Source organism: Daucus carota, chromosome 6, assembly GCF_001625215.2.
Source record: "Daucus carota subsp. sativus chromosome 6, DH1 v3.0, whole genome shotgun sequence".
Taxonomy (NCBI): Eukaryota; Viridiplantae; Streptophyta; class Magnoliopsida; order Apiales; family Apiaceae; genus Daucus; species Daucus carota.
The window spans coordinates 14,641,044-14,665,224 of record NC_030386.2 but is presented as its reverse complement, the minus strand read 5'-3'; the positions used below and the strand labels follow the sequence as shown (position 1 = coordinate 14,665,224).

Genomic DNA, 24,181 nt, shown 5'->3' with positions numbered 1-24,181 from the left:
TTTAATCTTCATGTGGTAAGTGGACGGGATTGCCTTAAAAGCGTGTATCCCAGTCCTTCCAAGGATGGCGTTATAGGTAGACGAGGCTTTGACAACCAAGAAATTTATCATACATGTGGCTTGCCTAGGCTCGGTACCCATGGTTACAGGTAGTTGGATCATGCCTTCAATCTTGGTTTCCACATTGTTGAAGCCATATATAGGCATATCCGAGGGTGTCAGTTGAGTATCGGAGTATCCCATCTTTTCATAGGCATCATAGAACAAAATATCCACCGAGGCTCCATTATCAATGAGCACTCTCTTTACCGACGAGTTTCCAATCACTGGTGTAATTACTAAAGGGTCATCATGGGGGAATTTTACCTTCTCGAGGTCGACGTTATCGAATGCCATTGCATAGTCAATTTTTGCCCGCTTCGGGGGTTCCCCAACTATACTCATTACTTCCCTTGCATAAGCCTTTCTTGAATTGCTTGAAGTGCCTGCAGCCGTAGGTCCTCCGGAGATTACATTAATGACAGGCCCTCGAGGCTGAGTTCTTTTGTCATCGTTGTCTCTCCCTCGATTATCATTGTCTCGATGATTCTTGTCTCCATCCTTGGTAAATTTGGATAACTTGCCTCTTCGGATCAAGAACTCAATCTCATCCTTCAACTGCCGGCAATCATCAGTCTTATGTCCTGTGTCTTTGTGGAATCGACAATATAAATCTTTGTTACGTTTCTCCGGATCAGTCCTTATAGGCTTCGGCCATCTAACACTTTCATCCTTCTCAATTTCCAACAGGATTTGACTCCTCGGGGCGTTAAGCCTGGCATACTCAGTAAACCTCGGCCCTACCTTCTTTTTAGCAGGCGATTTCTCCTCCTCTTCCTTCCGGGAATACTTGTTCTCAGCATTATACTCCGTATCATTCCCACGCTTCTTGAAGTTGGTATTCGGTCCTTGATTGTTCTGGGATTTTCTCAAACTTTCCTCCGCCTTTATATACTTTCCGGCTCTCTCTTGTAAATCGTTCATATTGTCCGGAGCCCTCTTGGCTAGGGATCGGCGAAAATTGTCATCTGTGGTGCCTTGTTGGAGTGCAATCATGGCTACCTTCTGATCTAGATCTGGGACCTTCAAGGCTTCTTTGGTAAAACGATTCATATACTCTCGGAGTGATTCGTTCTTACCTTGATGCAAATTCATTAGAGAGGCAGAGCTCTTAGCATGTGTTTTGCTTCCGACAAACTGCCCTATGAAAGCCCTGCTCAAGTCAGCGAAACAGGAGATAGAATTAGGGGGTAGGCGACTATACCAATGTTGGGCCATCCCACTTAAGGTTTGGGGAAAAGCGCGGCACTTGATTGCTTCAGTGACGGGCTGGAGTAACAGAGCGTTCATGAAAGTCCGAACATGATTAGCGGGATCACCCGTGCCATCGTAAGCTTTAATAGTTGGGAGCTTGAATTTTCGGGAAATCCTTGCACCCATGATTTCTTGCGTAAAAGGGGGAACCGGGTTATCAGGATCGCCTGCTGGTAACAGGTGAATTTGATTCATCACGGTTTGACGAGGGTTTTCATCCCTAGATTCCGGGGGTTGCATCCTTGCTTGGTCTCTTTTTAACCGTGCGATTTCCTCTTCATAGGCCCGGATCCTTTCCTCATAAGTTATTGGCCCCCGGGGCTCATTAGTTTCTTGCCTATGGCGGCGTCGACGGTGTCGATCAGCATCTCTCCTCCTTCGAGGGGGTGTATCATGCTCCTGCTCCGATTCGGAAGAGTCGTAGTCAGTGACATGCACATAGTCATCTTTTGTGCCTCCACGGGTGGTTGTAGTGACCGTTGAGTAATGTGTGCCGGCGTCGGTGACGGTTGCAATTACTCGAGTCAGAGGGGGCAGCGAGCCAAAAGTCAGGGGAGTAGTAGTTTGAGCAATGGTCGTACCAAGCGGGAGGGTGGTAGTTACAGGGGTTGACTCAGTCGAGACCCCAGTGGTGGTCCGACTGCGTGGAACATGAATTTCAGAACGTATTCCGGTTGGGTTCGTCATGGTTATTGTTGTGGTCCCACAGACGGCGCCAAATGTTATAGAACTAAAAACGGGGGTGAGCGATTCGTGCTTTGGACTGGTCTCGGTGCAAGATGCCTACGTATCTTCTGCGTGGAGAAGAATCAAGTCCAAAACGTAGTTCTAGTTATGAGGGGTAGAGCCCTTTATATAGGCGCTTCGGAGTCAGAAGTCGGATGGAAGTATGATTCCGTATCTCAGACTTCTTATCGAAGTATGCCTCGAGGCAAGAGATAAGATAGAGCTCTTATCCTTCCGTTGTTGATATTCAATCGAACTCCCGGATGTTCATCTGTTAGAATCAGATGTATTATAGAATTTAGACTCGTAACTGGACCCTAACTGGGCCTCTATTAATTAACTACGAAATTAATCAATATGATAGAGCCTCAGGCCCTATTTAACTGGGCTCTAGTATTCTTGGGCTTTTAATATCTAATAATAATTAAATATTACTTCTGACCCATACCACCTTGTATTCCAAATTTTATTAGAATCATTCCAAACATAATGTTGTGGAATCTCATCATATAGGTAGTGTCTGGCATTAGAATCAGTGGCATTAAAGATAAAATAGGCTTCCAATTGGCTAGGTTTGTGCTTTTCTCTATCAGCATGTTCAGTGGTTCACTGGATCGAAAGGTACAACTCTTATTTCCGGGAAGATGAAACGATAAACGCAATACAGACAGAGAGCGGCAATGAATGTTAAACCCAAATATCCTGTATGCAGCCTCACATCCACATATATACCTCCCATCAAAAAATGAGTTTATCTCATCTTCGGGTTCATCCAACAATTCACCACGATCATTTCTCCTTTTCTTTCCCTGTATTTCAACTGTTGCCCTGTCATGGCCTTTAAGACAATACTTAAACAAATACTTTAAGCTGCGTGCATGAGCACATACCTCGACGTTGATATGGCATTGGTATTTTACCAACAGGTCTCGGTTGTACTGGACAACCCATTGGTTGTCAAGCTGCGATTTCCCTTTCTTCACCGTAATTCCGGTTGAACGTCTTTTATATATAGGGAAGCCAGATTGGTCAAAAGTGGTGGAAGGGCAATACCTACAGAAAGGACAATTAGTTTACATAAGTTACAGTAATTTAAGAGAAGACTACAAACTAAAGTAAATAATAATTCATGCTTGGTGGCTGACTTTTTGGAAAAGTGTCTGGAGCATTTGTTGTCTTTCATACACTGGCACTTGAGATTTTTTTTACCGCAGGGGCCATGTATCATAAAAGCCTGAACAACAGCATGTCCAACGGGATCCTTGACAGGATCTGGGATTTCAGCAGAAACGTACTTGTCCACATTAGCCTGTAAATTGTGCTTGGAGGCAGAGTCCAACCAAATCAACATATGAACGTGTGGCAAACCTCTTTTCTGGAACTCAACCACGTACATAACTACTAACATGTAAGAGTAATAACATTTATTTTCTAAGTGCTGAATTCTAAAATGGATTAAATATAATTTTATAGAAATACCTCATAGGCAGATTCCAAAGATCTGGTTTTTCTTTATATCTTCAATGAGCTGGTCTAGTTTCAGTCAGAATACACATGCTATGATGTCGGGGGAGTTCTGTGGAGAACAATGGGGTAAGAGTTTCATCATTTGCAAAATCTCATCCCACAAAGGGTTGGTAGTCATTATAAGGAAAATGTCGGGATGTCCAATGAATCGACAAACAACCAGAGCATCCTGAAAGTTTTGCTACATGTACCTTCGTGAGCCAACAAAGCCAGCAGGGAGAATGAAACCTTTGCCAACATTACTTGTTTCTGAAGTTCCACTTCTAACAGAATCTCTTATTTTGTTATATAACTCAGTCCGCAAAGTAGTTTGATGAGTACGGAACCACCATAATCTAGCTTGTTCAATAGTGGAGAAAGCGTCGACAACATATTGTTGATATAGTCTTCCACCAAGCCGAGGAGTCATTCCTGAATTGGAGGAATACATTAGAAGCTATCTGACAAATTTAATGTTTCACACTGACCCCTTCTTATTTTTGTCATAAATAATGCTCCCATCCCCGGTTATATACTATTCTTTTCCTAATTTCACACATATTATCAAATATAAAATATAATATGATTGTGCCTTTTTTCATCTTTTCTCACATGTATTGCATTATTTTAGATTATATTACATAGAAGAAAATGCTAGATAGCCTAAGAAAATTTCCAACATCTTATATATAATAATGTATGATTGACTCCACTCGCATTAATAATAATAAGACCCGCCTGTATACGCATGACGAACCTAATTGAAATCAGCCATCTATCTATATGTCATTTATCGAAGAAATTTAGGACAAAATTTAGGATCGTAACATTAGTTATTAGATAAATGGTACATTAGGAAATGAGAATAAGAAGGGTAAATCTTAACAAGCTATTGATGGACGTAAAATGAAAGAAAGAAGACTCAACTAATTTGAGGAAAAAAAATAATTAAAAAGATCATCCAAAGTGGGAGGGAGTGAATATCTACAATAAAATGCATATATTACTTTGTTATGACAATTCAATTCAACTAGAATCGGGGACTAAACCTCATTAACCTCTAAGTCAATGATCTATGGTGGTGGAAGCTCTATAATCTGAACTGATATGTCTTCTGAGTCATATTCTATGATCATAATATCGTCTGAAGGATCACTATCTGAACTGAAATCGAAAATCGGACCTAATCGGTTGAGTTATCAATTCAGGAGGGATTATCGAAAATTGGGGATTAATCGGAGTGAAAATCGGATTTATTTTAATATTAAAATATTATTTAATATTAAGTTATTATTATATTAGCTATTTAGTAACCGACATATTTACTATATTCATAAACTCTATAATTATTCATATTTAAAGTAATATAGTATTTTAATTTTATTAATTTATCATATATATTTCGATTAAAAAATATATATAAAGATTAATCGGATTTCAAAAGTTGAATCGGTGGCCGACCTTGCATGGGATTAATCGATTATATCAAGAATTTTTAGAATCCTTATGTACGGGATACAAGGTTGTTCACTAACCGAACTGGATCCAAATCTACGTAGATAAACAAATAATTTCACCATAGATTTCTCATTTTATGTGCATATATGTTATATCTAATCAATTTTTTTATTCTATTTCCAAGCCAAAGAATTAATATCACTTTATAACCTAAAAAATTAATCATAATGGAAAAGAATGCTTAAATAAACATATTTTCATAATTACTTGGCCTAATATTAAATTTCAGTGGGTAACCCGCAAACATTTCTACTCACGTACTGTTAAGTGTCAAGGACAACAGAGCATCCTCTGCATGCAAAAATGATGTCCATTGCCCGGGGATGTCCCAAAAATTTGTTTGATTGCTGCTATATTTTTGGTGGGGACGACTAGAATGGAAACAAGGTGCCATAAAAACAACGGAAAATGTTAAATCTAGAGCAGCAATTTTAGTTCCAGAGCAATATTCAATTCTAAGCCCCCCTTGCATTACACAATTCTTGCATTTTCAATACAAATGATGCCAAGCATCGTCTAGCTTTATTCACTGAGCACAAGACGCTGACACTGGCACAATGAAAATGTCACTATCCATGCTAATAAACTGAAATCAGTAAAAAGACTAAGATTATACATATATATATATATTCTTCATGTTCCAAGGCTCAGGGACTCCTTGAACACATAGCAGCCGCAATGCAGGGTGTAAAATCCAATGATCCTACAAACTCGTATTAACTGAGCAATATGTATCTACGAGTGAAACAATAGGTTGCGTTGAGTAAGCATAAATTGTTCACCAGATCTATCAATCTATCAAACCACCTCTACCCCCTATATGTGATTAAAGCCCAAAAATTTAACCAACTTTAAATATATATAAAAACAACATATACTAATAATCTATAGATGGCCAAAGCGACCTTCCTTCCGAGCATGCGACTTTGGTTTATGTTGTCCATCTGATGCTTCACTATTGACTCCTTCTAGGGGTCGTGTGACAATTCTTAGGGGGTGGGCTTCTGTGTTGAAAACCCACTCGTCCAACGAGATAACAGAAGTAGGTGAAAAAAGTAGATAAAGATATTTAAGCGTTTCTGCAAGGAAGAAGCTCTGCATCATGTCGTCCTTTACTCCGCTATTAACCTAGTAATCATGGAAAATAATTAATTGGTCAAGCAACTTCTAGCATATAATTTGATTGGAACAATAGCCTTTCCACTAAGAGTTACAGTCGTTTCCACTAGAAAGAAATACACTATTAAAACAATCATAATGTCTCGTTAATTCATAAACAGAATGATAAATGGCATCATTGATCAAGAAAACATTCATAAAAAATGACAGAATAGCAAAGACAAGCCATAACCTACACACATATCAGATTTCTAGTAAAGTTTCCACACAAAGTTGGCACTAAAGAACCAGAGGTGATAAGGCAAGTTTGTTTGCTTCTGTTACTTGATGCATGGAAACAACTCATCGACACAAAGATGCTAGCCAAAGATAAGAAATAGCAATCTTTAACATCTTCAGGCAAAACTTCTGAAGATATGATTGAGTGTAGCTACAAGCCTTCGTGGACAGATGAAAAATAAGGGATCATTTGCATAAAGGGATTAGATCACAATGAGTTCGCTTGACGAGTCATACATTTAGATTGTTTATTTATTTAATATTTTAGGCTGAATGAAACGGTAACAACCATAATCCAAATTACATGCATGGTTCATCTCAAAAAACTTGAGTTGAACCTTTCCACGATCTTACTCATTCCATTTAAACCATTAAGATTTTAACCGAGTTGAATTAAGCCATAAATTTCAAACGCCACCCATGCATGAAATGCAACATTTATATCTTCGCAAACTATTCAATAAAGGTATAAGCTACTTTTAAAAGCAGACCATGACATAAACACAATCATAATTAAAGTTGAAGCTGCTTACATCCTTCAATCCAACATATCCAGACTCTATGCGACAGTTCTTCTCGAATGCTTCAAAAATATCCCAACCCCAGTCTTGGTATGTCTTGTTGCCAGTCAACCGCCAGAGATAAAAGAGAGATTCAACTGTCTCTGGCCTCAATATGTTCCACGAGGTACCGACAGTCATATCCTGAAATATTGGTGCATAAACTATCAAGGCCCTTCCTCTGCCTTCGTTTACAGTCTCAATGACCCGTTTTTTTAATCTATAAAACTTTCAAATTCAAATTTGTTCTCTTTTTTGGGAATTCTGTAATTGTCAGTAATTAGCATATGGTACACAACATTTATATTGTCCAGAAACAATATATATACAGGGTGTGTGATCAATTTAAGACTTTGATAACAATAGAACTTATGACCAATACCATGAACACACTATTCTTCTTCAAATACAATGTTCTATTGCAGATTACAATCCTTTTTTGAATACTTTAATTTTTGTTTATGTGTTTGAAAAATAATTTATTTAAAAAAAGAGCAAAATATAGGCACCTTAGAGTTTAGACACACACACACACACACACACATAATGCACATCTATGCCCAACTATAAATTACAAACATTAGAATACATTTTAGTTTGTATTCTTGCTTTCGCACTACAGCATAAAATATAGATAAATTAAAGTACAATTATTTGACTTCAAAAAAATTATAAAATATTATACAGATTTTATCTATTATACAGATACTAATTATCAAAAGATTGTATATATTAAAATATTCATAACATAAGTGCATGGTAAATTGGTAATGACAAAATATTATACCATACATATATTAACTCTTTATACATATGCATACAATACGATTATTACACTCCTAATTCATTATGCCGCATCATGTCTTCATGAGAAATATTAATAAAATTAAACATTAAATATATAATTCTCGACTTGTTTCCAAAAGAGCATTTAAAACATTATACAGCATTGAATCTATAAATAGGCAGTTGATCATATTAATTGAGCAAGGGAAAATGAATACCATCTACATATGTTACTCTAATAAAAAATTTCTCGCTATGTCAATTGATTAACTAGAACCACATTTAAAAAAACTCAATATAAGTAAATAAATATGAGAATTTATCAACAATAATATTATCAGTTCCATTATCAATTCTGTGAGATCTCTATTTGTCAAATTTCATGTGTATATATTCTTTTACCATTTTTATACTCTTTCATTTTTTGTTTATTACTTTCCTAGAATATTTCTTTATTATGGTGATAAGCATCCTATCATCCATATAATGATGCCATACCCGCATACTCCCTCCGTCCCAGTCATTTGTATACAAATGGCTGGGACACGGAGACCAATAAATTGGGTAAGAAATGAGTAAAGTTAAATGAAAAGTGGGTAGAGTAGTGGGACCCATTAATATTTAATAATAGATTTAAGATAGTGGAGGAAAGTAGTGGGTGTAATAGTGTTTATATTATTATAGAATAGAGATAGTGGAGGAAAGTAGTTGGTGTAATGATATTTTATATTATAAAAGTTTACTACTTTTGGAATGTATACAATTGATGGGACGTCCCAAAAAGGAAACTGTATACAATTCACTGGGACGGAGGGAGTATCATATTAACTTGATTATCGGAATATTTTTGAATATTGAATTAAGTCTCATCTTGTTCATGGGTTAAAATCTATAAATATTCTTTGGGTGATTATCATGGAATTCTTTAAAAAATTTCTGCAGTCAATCCACCCAAGTTCATCTTTATTATTGTGTTTATTCCATAAATCATCTCTCCTGCGTCAACTGGCATTAGCTAAATTTCTGTGATTTTTCTGTTCACTATTTTACTAGAAATACTATTATAGAAAAGTCACTATTCAATGTCAATGATGGGACGATTTCTGTCGCTTGTAATTGCTTGCTGCTACTAGATAATACAAGGTAACCTGGGGTTTTATGTTTGTTTGGCCCAATTGCTTGATTGCCTTGTTTGAGATTTGATAAAACTGGCCCAGTCCATTTGCTATAACTATAGCCTAACTGCAAGGAGTGGTACACTTTTGTGCCACGCACACTCTACGGTCTAAAACCTGGTTGTTTCTAATTTTCTACAAATATAGTCTCTCAGCTTTGTAAATATAATAAACTAGACCACAAACTCAGTATAACAGTTCAAAACAGTCCCTGTAGCTTCTAGAATCACAAAAGAACCCCAAAAATTTCCAAAACTTTGTCAAATCAGTCCCTGAACTCAGAACTTTGACGGTTTACTTCTGAAGTAAGACAGTTTTAACCTTTTTACTTCTAAATTTGTAAAACAAATCATCCCCTATCGACTATGTTATTTGAATTCAGTTGTGCCGTGATTCAAATCATGTCAAAGCACATAAAATTTGAAACTGAGACAGTAAAAAATGACGGGCCTATTTGGCTGGCAACTTATCAGCTTATGACTCGGGGTCCATTTGAAAGTGTTGCTAAAAAGTGCAGGTAAAAAAAAGACTTGCAATAATTAGATAACTGTTCGGTTTTTTTCTTTTGATATTTTCATATTTTGAGTCATAGTATATAAAAATGGTGTTTTTGGTGAAATTTGATAGTGAAATCTGTGATAGTATCCCGCAAAAGCTGAAAAACAGCTTTTTCCAAGAGCATAGGAGGACATACTTTCTCTAAAAACTGCTTTTGTGCCAAAAGCTTCTTTTAAGTTACCAACCAATAAGCCCTTACTTTTTAATAATCTTTTTGGATATATATCTTAAAGAGGTGTTTCATATTAGTTATTTGGAAAAAAATAAGGGCTTATTTCAGGAAAAAAAGAATAGTTTTGTGTACTTTTTTTCAGAAATAAGCCCTTATTTCTGAAAAATAAGTGTAACCACACGACCCCATTTTTTACATGCTTTTCAGCAAGCAAAAAGTTGATGTCTGCAACAGCAATACCAAACAGGGTCTTATAAGTTAAAGATCAGTTTATTGTGTATGTGTAACAAGTAAAAATGGTAATGACTTATAAGTAACTTATAAGTTGAATTCTGAAATAAGTTATTTCAGTTGCTTATTTGACTTAGCCCATTAGGTAATTTCATTAGGAATTCTATTAGCTTTAAATTTATGTAATTACCACATCATATTATACTTGATCATTGGACTTGAATTGGTGTCTCTTCTTTATTTATGGGTTGCAGTCTGAAGGACTTTTTAGCAGAATTTGGGTTTAAAAGCCCAAAAGGACAAAACTCAAAAAAAGATAGGCCCTTTCAGGGCACTAAAAGATGAGGTTATATAAATTTTTAATAATAAACATGAAAGTTGTATGTCCGGACTTGTGTCTCACGAGCTAAAGGTCTTATGTTCAACTCCCTCCAGCCAAAACAATTTTTTAGAATCATTTATACAAAAAAAGGGGTAATGCATCACCAAGATGCGTTACAACAAAAACGTGGATTTAATCTGCATATTCTAACTTTTTTTTAGAAGAAAACCAACGGATGTATTGGATGTGTAATACAGAGATGCAAAAAATTCAAAAAAAATCTATGGATGCAATAGCCCATACAGAACCTCTCTCTAAAATATGTTGTTTTCTGCCAATTTAGCCAAAATGGGCCAACCCCAATTATTCCCCTCGAAAACCTTTTGGGTAGTGGACTTATTGTGGTTCCTCAACCCAAGTTCATCTTTATTATTTGTTTATTACATAAATCATCATTGTTAAATTTGCCCCCTATTGGTAAGTTCCTTCTTGCATAAGAAGTTCCTCTGTGTATGAGAGAAGTCCTAATAAAAAATTCTATATATTCCTTAACTTGAAATATATTCACAATTCAAGAACTTTTAGATGGTGAAATAAAATCAACATAATTATCTTAAGAAAAAGTTGCCCCTAAAAACGTGCTGAGGTACTTACCAAAACGTATAAATAGCAGTCATAATTGTAATCATATTGAAAAAATAGGTTTACTTATGGTTCTCCCATATTCACATCAAAAACCCTCTTAATCTCACCTAATCTACTCAATACGAACTTGTTACCCTTAATCCCTTTTCCTATACATAATAACCATATTATTAAAATTAGGAAAAAAAGAACTTATACTTTTATAATCGTTTGGCCACATATATTGGGTTTATATTTGGTAAAATGCTAATTTAATAGCCGATATATGAAAAGGATTGCCAATTAACATCATAATGTGAAATTGAATAAACACTTGCACATGCTATATTAGCATTAAATATATAATTATATAGGTATACTGTAAACAAATGCCTTCAAAGCAAGAATTATTAAGTATTTCAGGAATAATTATAGTTATTTACTTATTGGTAATTTATTACATATTTCAACAATGATGGTATTCATCTATTTCATTTAAAGTTCCTTCCTAAGAAACATAATAGTCTTCTTTTCACATAATTAAATAGCATATAATTATTTTTAAAATTATCTTCATTTGCATAAGGTTGTAATTAATTGGTTGCATACTTTTATATGTTTTCAGACTCTTGTTTATAGAATGAATAGTTTGGGAAAATCATGATTACAGTTTTGTTGCACAAAGAATTCATGGTATTACTACTTTTTAGTTAAATTAAAAAATTATTGTATAGCCTTCTAATATTGATAATAGTTCTATATCTGCTATATGGAAATTCTAATCTTTATTTAATACATATTTTTAGGGGATGTTTGGATCATGGTTAATGAGCCCGATTAACGGGAATCGGAACCTAAAACCCATGTGTTGGTGTTTGGATTAACAATTTTGTGACATGGAATGGAAACCCAATCCCACTTGGAGGGTAAGTCATTCCTTACACTCCCCTTTAGATACCAATTCCCACACCATTCATTCCGATTCCCGATTCTCATTCCCACTCACGATCCAAACGCCCCCTTAATAACAACATATGTCTTGGATATAGACTATGAAAAGAGCTTTAAATTTTAAGTATTTCAAGTTTTTTTTTTTGTATATATTATGTAACCAAAATTTTCTTATCAAAGCTGTTACCAAAAAGATCTTTAGTTGCCTAATTATATATAGTACACATTGTTACAAAAGATGGACACTAACCTGCCCCGCATGGAAAAAGTAGTTCTCTCCGGCCAATTTTGTAGGCGTAGACTGGTAAAAGTTATAGCACGTCCATGCCAGCTACAAGAGAAGCGGAGAAAACAAATGTCATAAGCACAAATAAAACAGCTCTGCAAGGAACATACCATTGCACTACCTAAATTATGAACACTAATAAAAAGAACCACCACTGCCGGCTGCACTAGTAACTAAATTTGCTAAATGTGAAAATGTAAGAACTTCATGAATATCTATCTCAATTATGCAGGCCCACAAGTAAACAACAGACTTCTGTTTAGGTGATTCCAAGTAAAAAAATAAACATGTTTCCACTTTACACACAAAGAAGCTCTAAGTTCACCCTGCAATATTTTGTGCCTTCCAAGATTAAGTAAACTTAAACTAGAGTAATTCACTTCCATGAAAGACTGAGACGAGAAACCGATTATACATTAAATAAAAATTCCCAACTATAATTGGATATTTTCTCGTGTTTTTGGAATGGGGAGCATATCCATCACTTTTTTGTCAAAGTACAAGGGGCAAAGCTTATGATGCGGCTCATATATTGTGAATAAAATTTGAACATAAAACGCGAGATGCGAAAGATAGATGCAGCATAAGATCCTTTTTAGTTTTTAATGTGAGTGATACTGGGCGAGTGGAAATTAGTCAAATAGCGACACTTGCAACTACTTCACTCCTAAACTATAGTGCTTCATTTGGTTGGAAACAATTATATTAGGATAAAACTGAATGTAATTTGTACTATTCTGTAAAAAAATGATAACAAACATATTGGTACATAATTAATGTATAGTATCATATATATTTATTTAGTTTATTTTCCCACTTATATTTGGTTGTGTGCTATATATGACTACGCAGTCAATAAGATGTCTTAGATTTGCTTAATAAACAGAGAATAAGTTAATCAAAGTCAAGCTGCACAAATCGAAGTAAGAATTAATGTGAAGGAGGAAAGTAGAATCAGATATTCAGGTACATGAACTTTATAATATCTTTGTAACATCTATAACCTATAGAGTTTACGAATTAACATAGAGCGGAACCACATGTAAGAAAACACTTTTTACCTAGCATAGCTTATATTTTCTCCCATGTACTCAAAATTCATTATGTAACAAAAGTTCAGGTTCGCCTTTATTATCTTGGTATAAATTCTTAAAAATTTATATCATAATTGTTTGCATGACGCTCGACTAACCTCCTTTCTAAAGGGCGGATGTGGACCTGTTTGTTTAGCATTATGAGTTGCTTATTAATATAGAAAGTTACTTTAAGTTACTTACAAGTTGAACTATGAAAAGTACAAGTTTTTTATACTGATTTCAGTTGCTTATTATTATATCACATTTTGAGTTCATAAAAATGAATATCGTCCCTTTTAAATGTAACTTCTAGTACTTTCTACTTATGTTGTTATAGTATACATAGTGTAAGTTATACATTTATGATAAAACTATCCAAACTGGCAGAGCTTTTAATAGAAAATTTACTTTTTGCTTGTAAGTGACGAATCTATACTTGAGTGAAAAGTAGCTTTTTCCAAGTAACTGAATATCTACTTTTTGACTTATTTTTGTTACTTACAATAATATACATTTGCCTTAATACAATATAGCATATCGCTGATTAATATATATCACAAAATATTTGGTGTAATGTATTTTAAACATATGATAGTTTAGGCTGAATACTTTTGTTTGCCATACTAATACTATTCAAGTACATTTTTCGAAACCTCAATATGAATCATGCGGGTCATCTAAAATTTAAAGTTGCCATTACCGAAGCTAATGACATGACCTTTTTCAGTTCTAAGGACAGACAAATTGGCTCCTCGTGCACCACGAGAAAATAGCAAACAGAAGAACGTCCAGGTAACTGGGGCAGCATCCACTCCCCACTCTAAGAGTTACAAGGTCATGTTTGGGAGCATAACCAACATTATGCAAGGAATAAGAACTAAGAATTGTAATACCATATAAAATGATTTTTCACATAATATCTCCCAGACATGAATCATACAGGATGCGACATATGTTTACAAAACTGACTTAATTTTTAACAGTTTGGTCAAACACTAAAAAGATAAAAGCAATATAAAAACTGTAGGTTTTTAGCATAAAGGAATAAATTCATTTCCCTTTCTAATAATGACAAAATATTCATTTTTACCTCTTCTGCTAAGGTTAGGAATTGCTGGGACTTGTCAGGACCATAACCAGACGCCCCCAATGCTATCATTCCTGGAGCAAAACATGCTAATTCATCCATCTGCACGTATTATTGGAAGAAAGATGAAAAGAAGAATCTAACCCATCAAGTTTTAAAGGAAGCTATGCAAGAACTATTTATTATCCATGTATTACCTTGTCAATTATAGAATCTCCATTCTTCTCTGCAATATATGTAAATGATGATGGTGTGGTTTTCTTGACCAAACTCAGTAAGCCTGTCATTGATGTCTCCCACATATCTCTGTTTCCAAAAATGAGAAACATGGCTTTTTAATTAGAAAAATTCCTGGAGAAGGGGTTGTTTTCCACAACTTACAAGCAACATGGCAAAAAAAAAAAGAATCACCAGCACTCAGCAAATTAGAAAAGAGCAATATACATGAACTACTGTATATAATATAGACAAATAAAAATAATATCCATATTTTTCAATGCAGCTGAAACAAAATAAATATAGACCAGACCTTAGTATTGCTACAACATTAGAGGACTAGCATACATTATATATTTAATCTAGTAACTACTTTTAGCTCTCTCACCTATAAAGCTTTACAGCAGCAGTTCTGTTTCCCTGTATCCAGACTTTAAGTAAGTACTCATAAAAGCTGCAGGCAGAAGTAAATCATTAATAAACTCATTACTATTATGATTTCTGACAAAAACACCAACAGAAGAATGTGGGATTACAAATGATGAGATACAAAGGCTAATTGAACTATATAAACATCAGAATGAGATGACAAATGGTTAGTACCTATCCCCCATGGCCCCAAAAGTTATAGTTGAGGATGGTGTCCCTCTATGTGGATTAATATAAATGCCAAGCAAGCCATCAAGGGGAAAGGTCTTATTAAACTGTAAAATAGCATTCTCTGCCTGAAAAACCACAGTTTAGAATAACTCAGCTAAGAGATATCAGAAATAAAAGCAAAATGAAATGACCTGCTCTTTATTGCAAAGACTACAAAATTTATCATTAGACCCCAACAGATGCGATTGATAGAAGAATAATCTACTTGTTTAGAACTCTTCCACATTAGTAAAAGACATTTCTCTGTATCATTGACAGATCGAGGCAATAGCCCTTACCTATTCTAGTTACATCGATTCAACAAGTAATCCAACTTTGAGAAGTCTATTATTGGCTGTATATGGAGTAAAAGGTAAACCAAGTAGCGATTCACAGATACCGTAAGAGAAGTAAGATTCTGTAATCAGATAGAAGAAATTGTATAGCTGAGAAATTGTATCACTTACAAAAATAAGAGACCTTTGTATAGCGTTACATAATGCCTAACAAGGAAATATTAATATTAAGGTTATAATTATATATCTTAACACTTCCCCTCAAGTGTGTGTGTGTGTTAATCATGCCAGCTTGGTAAAAAACAGGACATTATGGATGAACTTTTAGAGGCTCTGATCAGTACCATGTAAACGGAGATACATAATTGTTTCATAAAAATTCAAAACAAATACAAAAATAAGAGATCCTTATATAGCCTTACAGAATGTCTAATAAGGAAAATCTAAAACTCAGAGAACTACTAATATTAAATTTATAATTATATATCTTAACCAACCAGACAAGTCCATACTGGCTTTCTATCCAAACTTAAGAAAAGACATATGTCTACCTTTTCCTGATATTTGGGGTCACCAGTCCTCTGAGAAAGAGCAATAAATTCCAGTTGCTCTGTGCCAGAATCAGCAAGGATACTATCTCCCTGATAACAAGACACATACTTCAGTTACTTGATAAAATAATAACATATAAAAGCAAATTACAAAATAATGCGGATATTCTGGCACAAAGTTCGCAGACTAAGAAGACAATGAGTTAAACAATGATGAAAAAAAAATGAAGCTTTTCCATTTCACATTTAGCATCGCTGTATCAGACTAATAGTTACAGTTCAGTATGATTGTTGCCTTCAACAAAATGGATTCAAAGTTGCTTAGGATATATGTATCAGACTAATAGTTACAGTTCAGTATGATTGTTGCCTTCAACGAAATGGATTCAAAGTTGCTTAGGATATACTAATAGTGAAGAATGTACAGCACCCACGTTAGAGGAATTGGTATAGAACCACAATGGAAACAAAACCTTGACTGTAATTGATAAAAATATCCAGCTTTACAAATTTATAAAAATTGAAGTTTTTATAAGAATTATAGAAAACCCTATTAAGGTCCCGTTTGGCATTGTCGTTGCAGACAGCAACAACAGCTTTTTGCAGACAAAAAACGGTTTGGTAATTTTAAAAGCAGTTTTTCTCAATAACAGCTTTTGGGTCCCCCATGCTATTAGAAAAAGCTGCTTCTTATCTTTGCGGGAATCAGCTACAAGTTTTTGTTTCAAACTTTACCAAAAGACATTACTTCTTTTAATTATAATTCAATACATGCACATTTCAAAAAAAATGCCAAACATTAATCTGATTTTTGAAACCGCACTTCGTTTACAGGAACTCTTTCTTACAACACAGCACTTTTATACAACAATCTTAAACACAGCCTAAACCTCTGGCTACTTTTTAAATTGACTTTATACCATGTATATTTAGAGTGACATTCTATTTAGATACAAATTCCTATAAAATCCTGAGGTTTACTATCATATATTCCTGTAAATATTTAAGCAATTAAAGAGGATATAATGACATCTAATATTACAATTTTGAAAACAGTATTGTGGAGAATTGGATGTAAATGAAAGACCAAACAGGTGCCTTGCCATGGTAAGTCTGCTACTATAGTATATATTTCAAAAGGGTATTATAGCAAAATTCAGAATGATGTCCCAAATACAAAAATAATTAAGCAGCATACAAAATCCAAAGCACAGGGTAAAATTGGATGCACGGTTTCATGACTTACTCTGGTCCAACCAGGATTGTGTGGATTTCCATGCGCCAGATTAATAATGTTAAATGGGATGCCGGTAGCTGTATCCCAAGCAGGCAGTAGCCTGTTACCAATGTCTGTGGCCTTTTCAAGGAAGATTTTATCACCGGAGAGATCAAATGCACTTAGAAGTCCACCCACAACTCTATTAAAAACATGAACAATGAATCAACATATAGTATTAGTTAATACTCACCCTTACTTGGTGGCAAGAGACATATATGTGTGTATGACTCTATGCTCATAGAACATGCATGTACCAATGGCTTAGAGGACTGTGTTTAAATTGTAGGACAGATAAAATATACCAGAAAATACACAGTAAACCTTTGAAAGTAACCTTATGGTTGTCTCAAATACACTAGCATCATAGCTCTTGTTGAAATTTAATGAGTCTGCAACCCATCTGCAACAAATAAACTATGAACATCAGACATGTAATATTACTTTCAAACTTGAATAGCTTGCTATTGTCCTTATCATTATTGTGAATGCATATATGAGATCAAATATTGCTGCGAATATAGAGAGGAGGAAGTTAATAACATTTTAAGATCAAATTAGAGCTAAAATTTAGCGTAAGGTACTCCTGATATGGATGCAGCAATTATCAATGATCAAAACTTCAGTTAAAACACTTCGGTATCCACCATTTGAGAGCTTTTCATGTATAAAATTGCATAAAACAACAAGGAAAAAGATGAAATAACTGCAGATTAGCGTTCAGCTTGGTAAGTACTCAAAAGATTGTAGGGCCCAATAGAGCTGACAAATTGCAATAGAATTGACAAATTAAACCAACATAAGCACATACCAGGCGTCAAAACCACCAGTCCACAGGAGATCTTTCAGACTAAATAATGCAACAGAAATATTCTTACTTTAAATATAATTTAATAACCACTTTTACAGTGTAGAGAGAAAAAAAACGTGCCCGATAACACTCAATAGTCAATGGAGGAAAAAATAACAATTCAACAATGCAGTCATTTTTCAAAAGTAACACCATTTGCAGAACAAAATATAAACCTAGCTTTAAAGGGAAATAAAACAAAAATAAAGAAGCGGAAAGATGCCTATATCATCAATATATCAATATATATATATAAAGGAGGATGCGGACGTCTCTAGAACTGCTCGATTCAGTCTTCTGATTTTTCTTAAATTTCGGAGAGAAAATATAATTATAATTCAAAAATAAGGTTCAAGAATTCTAAAAGTAATACAACTCTTTTCTTATTGAATTCTAAAAATGATACAACTCTTTTTCTTTTTATGTAGTAATTCTTATTGAACTCTAAAGATAATACAATTTTTTTCTTATTTAGTAATCCTAAAAGAAATAGAATTATATTTAAAAAAATTAGGTTTTAACCAATAAATAGGAATCATAAAATAAAAATAATTAACAAAAAAATAGGATATATAAAATAAGAATCATATATTGATTTTGTAATAATGTAAATGATTCTTGATTAGTATTGTGTTTGACGTGCACGGGAGGCGGCCCAAACTAATTTTTATCTAAATAATAATAATTTTTCTATTAGTATTATGTTTGACGGGAAAGTGGCTAATATAATTTTTATTTATGTTATAATTTTTTTTTGTTGAAACGGCAGTTCAAAATAATTACAAAATAAAATAGGATATATAAAATATAGGAATCATATATTGGTCTTATAATAATGTAAATGATTCTTGATTAGTATTGTATTTGACGGGCAGTTATCTGATGATATAGCTACTCTATATAACATAAACTGGCTAGAAAGACAAAATTTTGTACAAAAAGCTTTTTGGCAATAAGTAACATAAAACTGGATGTGCTTTTAATTGTCCTGCTCCTAAATTGGGAGTGCTAGATTATTGTGCTACTGTTTCAGAAGTTCTTATGCCATACCTTTAACCAAGGTTGTAACATATCCCCCACCGAAAAAACAAAAATTATACACATGAGCAGAGAACTCAATATCAGTTATACCGAATGAAGTTTTAAACTCACCCTCTAGCTCTCTGAAACTGCTCATCTAGACCCATAATATATAATGTGTCAAGAGAGTCTACAAGAGTTGCACCGAGACCACCAAAGCTATCAACACCATTCTTCGACTGTGGCTGGGAATCATACAAGCATGTTAGCAATAGTTTGTACTGAGCAATCAATAAATATTTACAATACACAATTTGAAAGGCAGAAAAAGGTTACAAAAGAATATTTAAAAGAGAAATATTAAGGTGGAGAGAAGAATCATGTGAGTTTATGTTTGGCAAAATAACTCAAACAACATATCATACAAGAAATATGGTTACTAACCAAAACAAAAAACAAAATTTAACAAATTATAATTAATCGTCTATGATAATAGAGGTGGATGTAGTGCAGAAAATTGTTCCTAGCATGCATACCTGAAGCTCATCTTTACCCCATGCATATTTCTCATATGATGTCCATGCATGAAGCATAGCACCTTTTACTTTTTGTCTTCGTTCAACATCAATAGGGTCTTCTTGGATGCCTTTCTTTTTCTTTGCACCACTACCTTCTATGCCAGAAAAACTCTTTCCACCTAAAGCATCTTTAACAGTATCCGACTCTTCCAGCTGCAAGTGAATTCAATTATTTAATACCTAATGTGCTTATAAGTCTTGAACAAACAAGTGTGCACAAAGCTACAAAGGGAAGAGAAGAATAGAAAAGTTATAGTACGTATCAAAAACAATCATAATGCATATAATTAGAACATTATTAACAACGGAACCTCCATAACAATTACGATTTATTGTAAAGAACAGAAAAGATTAGAAAGACAACTAAACATGGAACAGAGAAATATATTTTAACATTGAAAATTTTAGAAAGTGGCCATCAAGAAAGATCTCCAAAATACAAAATAAGCAGTAAAATATAAAGGGAACAGAGAAATATATTTTAACATTCAGGTAAAAGAAGACAATCCATATCTTGAGAGTTGGTTATGGATGAGTTAATGCTACCAGATTTTGCAGCCTAAGCACTACTTAAGGATGTAGCAAAAAACATATCTAGTTCATGTTAAGAGTGCTGTAAGTCAGCAAAATTGAAAATTTTAGAAAGTGGCCATCAAGAAAGATCTCCAAAATACAAAATAAGCAGTAAAATATGAAGGGAACAGAGAAATATATTTTAACATTCAGCTAAAAGAAGACAATCCATATCTTGAGAGTTGGTTAAAGATGCTACCAGATTTTGCAGCCTAAGCACTACTTCATTCAATTGAGCAACCTCCACCTGAAAACCAAATAATTTTAGAACAGATGAGCATCTAATACACTAAAGAAGTTCCTTTCATAAGTATTTTCCAAAAAGAATACAGCTTTTCATGAGACTGTATAAGGGGAGGAGAAACGTAACATCACATATAATAGTAATTACTATATACTTCATAAAAAATTAGTATTGAATATTTTTCTCATAATTCAAGACAAGGCAAAAACAATTAAAACTTAGTATACATTACAAAGTGGTATAGTGCTGTTACTTTCTCCTTAGAACATCCATGCCTGCAGAAATTTTCAACCACCATTTTTTTAGTAAAAATATTGCCTACTGCTCGAATACTATTTGTAGCAACTAATGAGTCGGAACAGCATTTCCCTCCCTCAAGTTCTTATTTGCTGCAATTATTTGCATCAAAAGGGATACATTCCAGTACCTCCAAATATATTAGTAACATCATATGAAGTCCCCTCTTATTCCATATCTCCGTATTCATTATCGATCATGAGGAGGCCACTCCCGCTCTTCCCTTGCCAGGTTTTTCATTTCCCTAACGAACAACTTTTTAAAGTTCCAGGTCTCAAACTCAAAATTGGATTAGTTCTTAATTTCCAAAAGATGCCACATTGACGTTTAACCTCGCTAACAGCATATAATTCTAGTTGGCCGAAAGTACTAATGAATAACTGATTAACTTCTACTTCCTTAAACATATAACACAGTAATTTAAATCTATAGAAAAAAATTCCCAACTTACCGCAGTTAATACTAATAATAAGCGAGTAATAACTGTAGCTTACATGGAAAGAGAGGGGAGAAATAGGGGGAGGGGATAGACAGGGAGAAACCACCTTGTAAAAGGATGGATTTTATCTCCCCAAAGAGTTGGGCAAAGCAGGTAGTTGACGATGAAAAAAATTAAGTCAGTGAGGAACCTGTGGCGGACAAGCAATGTCTATAGAATGCCTTGGCTTAATACCACCACTTGGCCGTCCATGAATAATCCATCGAAAATAATATTATCTGGGGGTTTGTAAATAAGGAGCCTATCTGCTTCTCATAACCAATAATTTATGGCTACCAAAACTTAAATATTCATCTTTGACCTGTTCAAGGACTGTTGATAATACTTAATTTGTGCACTAAGCCTGAACCACGATGCAAATAAAAATTGTGTGAAAGAAAAAAACTACAATGACTACTTTGCAAGTCCTGGCCTTAGCAAAGAAGTATTAACTAAGATTCTGAAACCCTGTATCTTGAATCTTCACCCACAGAAACTCTGCGTCAAGCATCAATGCATGTCATACAGTAACCTCAAAGATGAAGTGCGGAAAGCTTAGCAAGAGTATTAAACATTTATGGTGTTGATAAATGCAGAAGATGAGTGATTGGGTTGATGGATATTATAGAGAGACTGAGAGAAGTTTCTTTTGGGGGTTTCAGGTTTCTTCTGCTCTTTCTCTCTCTATACTTGTATGCATATGTGCGTAGAGTACACTTTCTTTTCTTCTCATTCTAAAAACTTATAAACTCTAATCAGGTGTTAGTCAGAGAGCAAGACATGGACACCAAAGACTGTTCTGTAGTTAAAAATATTGCAAAATTGTGGCTTGGTAAAGTCATGATACAATAAACATAAAAACAGATAAAATTTAATTTATCACCTAAACACTTGCTTGGAAACAAAAATCTCATTCGATTAATATGACCTCTATTTTGTCGATTTAGCTTTCTTCTTTTTATATGGTTGATTACAAATAAATTTATATTTTTATGCAATGCCTACATGATGTCTTGTTGCTGAGGAGGCAGAATTGGTACTAAAAAATTTCAGCCCCCCAAGTGATCATCTATAAGACTCCAAGTCTCCAACTATATGACAAGGTTAGTTTACACCGAGTCAGTTAAGCACGAGGCTCGATCGATCAAAATACCAAGGATACTAGACAGTAGACACATCTTCAATTAACCAAGTAGGTACATTACATACATCATTCCACCATTCATTATTCTATGGCTAGATTAAGAAGAAGCTGAGCTCCTCTATACAACTTGTCATCTTCTAACAACTCGTTTTCAGATTGTAACTTTCGAGAATTATGCACATAGAAATAATAGAAACTTAAAGGTATCACCTAACACATACAAGCAATATACAAGCAATGTGAAACAGAGTGATAGACAGATCATGTAAAAACACGAAAAATCGAAAGAAGCAGCTACCTCGTGCTCTCGGACGAGAGTCTGTCGATCCCAAACGAAAAAGGAGATACAAACGAAGGCAATGAAGAGAAACGCAAGACGCTTAGGTCGCTTCAAATAGTAAGCTGGATTTATATACCTCCATCTATTCGACGATGATCTGCTCCTCGCCATTCTCACTCTAAAAATTCAATTAAATATAAAATTGTGTATATTCACATAAATACAAACACTAAGCAATCGAATTGGAAATCAAAATCGTTAATTCAGGCCTGGCTGATGCAAACAATAAGGTGTGCTGATTCAAAAAGCTATGGAACTGGTGGATCTCTCCGTTGATTCTTGTGTGTGTGAGAGAGAGATATATGAATTAAGATTGTAAATTGCGATAGAAGTGTTGATTTGTCATCTCATTCTTTTACTTTTTTTATTCCGGCAGAAACGGGTAGGAGAAAGACTAGACGGAGAAGAAGACCGGTATGAAATATTGACCAAATCTTACATTTTACCTCTGTTTTTTTTATTGGTTTTTGTTATTGTTCTTTGCATTTGACTTTTTATTTATTATTTTCACATATTTTTAAATGAAATTCAACATGTATAACCTTAAGCCTATGTTCCAAATACCTAATTTTCAATATAATATAACTAAATTATTTATCAAAAATATAGTAAGATATTTATAAAATACTAGCCTAAAACCCGTGCAAAGCACGGGCGTCTTTATTTTTCATAATTCTTTAATGTTATTAGATATTTGAGATAAAATTTATAGTAATTATAAATTAATTAGTCACACAAAATAAGTTAATTTATTTAATGTTTATGTTTTAGATTTGATTGACGAAAGTGTATGTTCAAAACTGAAGACAATTATCTAAAAACAAATATTTCTAATGAAAAATAGAGCTTGTACACTTGTTAGGTACCAAAAACCTGTTCATAGAATGTCCAGTTGAGATTGCAAACATTAGACTTAAAATATAATTTGTAATAGAGGTGGCAGTTAGTTCGCAAAGATAATAATCATATAATGCAAGAAAGGATATAGGTGTGAAATCTGATTAAACAATAGTGAATACTTGACCCGCTTCAACAGCAGGTTGTTGCACGACATGGTTGGTATTAGACATCCATCATTTTATTGGACTTGCAGAGGTTGAAATACATATTTCAAGAACATTAAAGGAATGAGGCAGTGATGGAATATATAGGAAACAACAAAGTGAGGGCTAAAGTGTGGATTTGTTGAGAACTTAATTTTGCATTAGTTGTCTGATGTTGATATAATCGGACTGGTTATCTACCAGATACACAATAAATGTTCATAAGTAAGACTATAAAGTAAATCCATATAAATGCAAGCTTCCTCGATTCGGCTATAAAGCATGCAAGATTATAAAGTGATAGCTC

The 24,181-nt window shown here is 34.1% G+C and overlaps 1 protein-coding gene across 2 annotated transcripts; it reads right to left on the bottom strand.

The window, feature by feature from the left end:
- Window positions 1-5,512: 5,512 nt before the first annotated feature.
- Window positions 5,513-23,254, bottom strand: LOC108224247 (mannosyl-oligosaccharide 1,2-alpha-mannosidase MNS1). 2 transcript variants are annotated; one of them, XM_017398764.2, is made up of 14 exons: window positions 22,790-23,254; window positions 20,528-20,575; window positions 19,714-19,908; window positions 19,310-19,422; window positions 17,645-17,710; window positions 17,278-17,449; window positions 16,032-16,121; window positions 15,149-15,270; window positions 14,934-14,999; window positions 14,527-14,635; window positions 14,333-14,431; window positions 12,131-12,211; window positions 7,035-7,205; window positions 5,513-6,231 (listed from the first exon to the last, which is right to left on the bottom strand). In XM_017398764.2, the coding sequence occupies exons 1-14, from the start codon at window positions 22,940-22,942 to the stop codon at window positions 5,989-5,991; spliced, it is 1,728 nt and encodes a 575-aa protein (XP_017254253.1). In that variant the 5' UTR covers window positions 22,943-23,254; the 3' UTR covers window positions 5,513-5,988. The 2 variants fall into 2 exon arrangements, with proteins under 2 accessions (XP_017254253.1, XP_017254254.1); XM_017398765.2 differs by lacking the exons at window positions 20,528-20,575; window positions 22,790-23,254 and adding an exon at window positions 20,302-20,324.
- Between the last annotated feature and the right edge of the window lie 927 nt (window positions 23,255-24,181).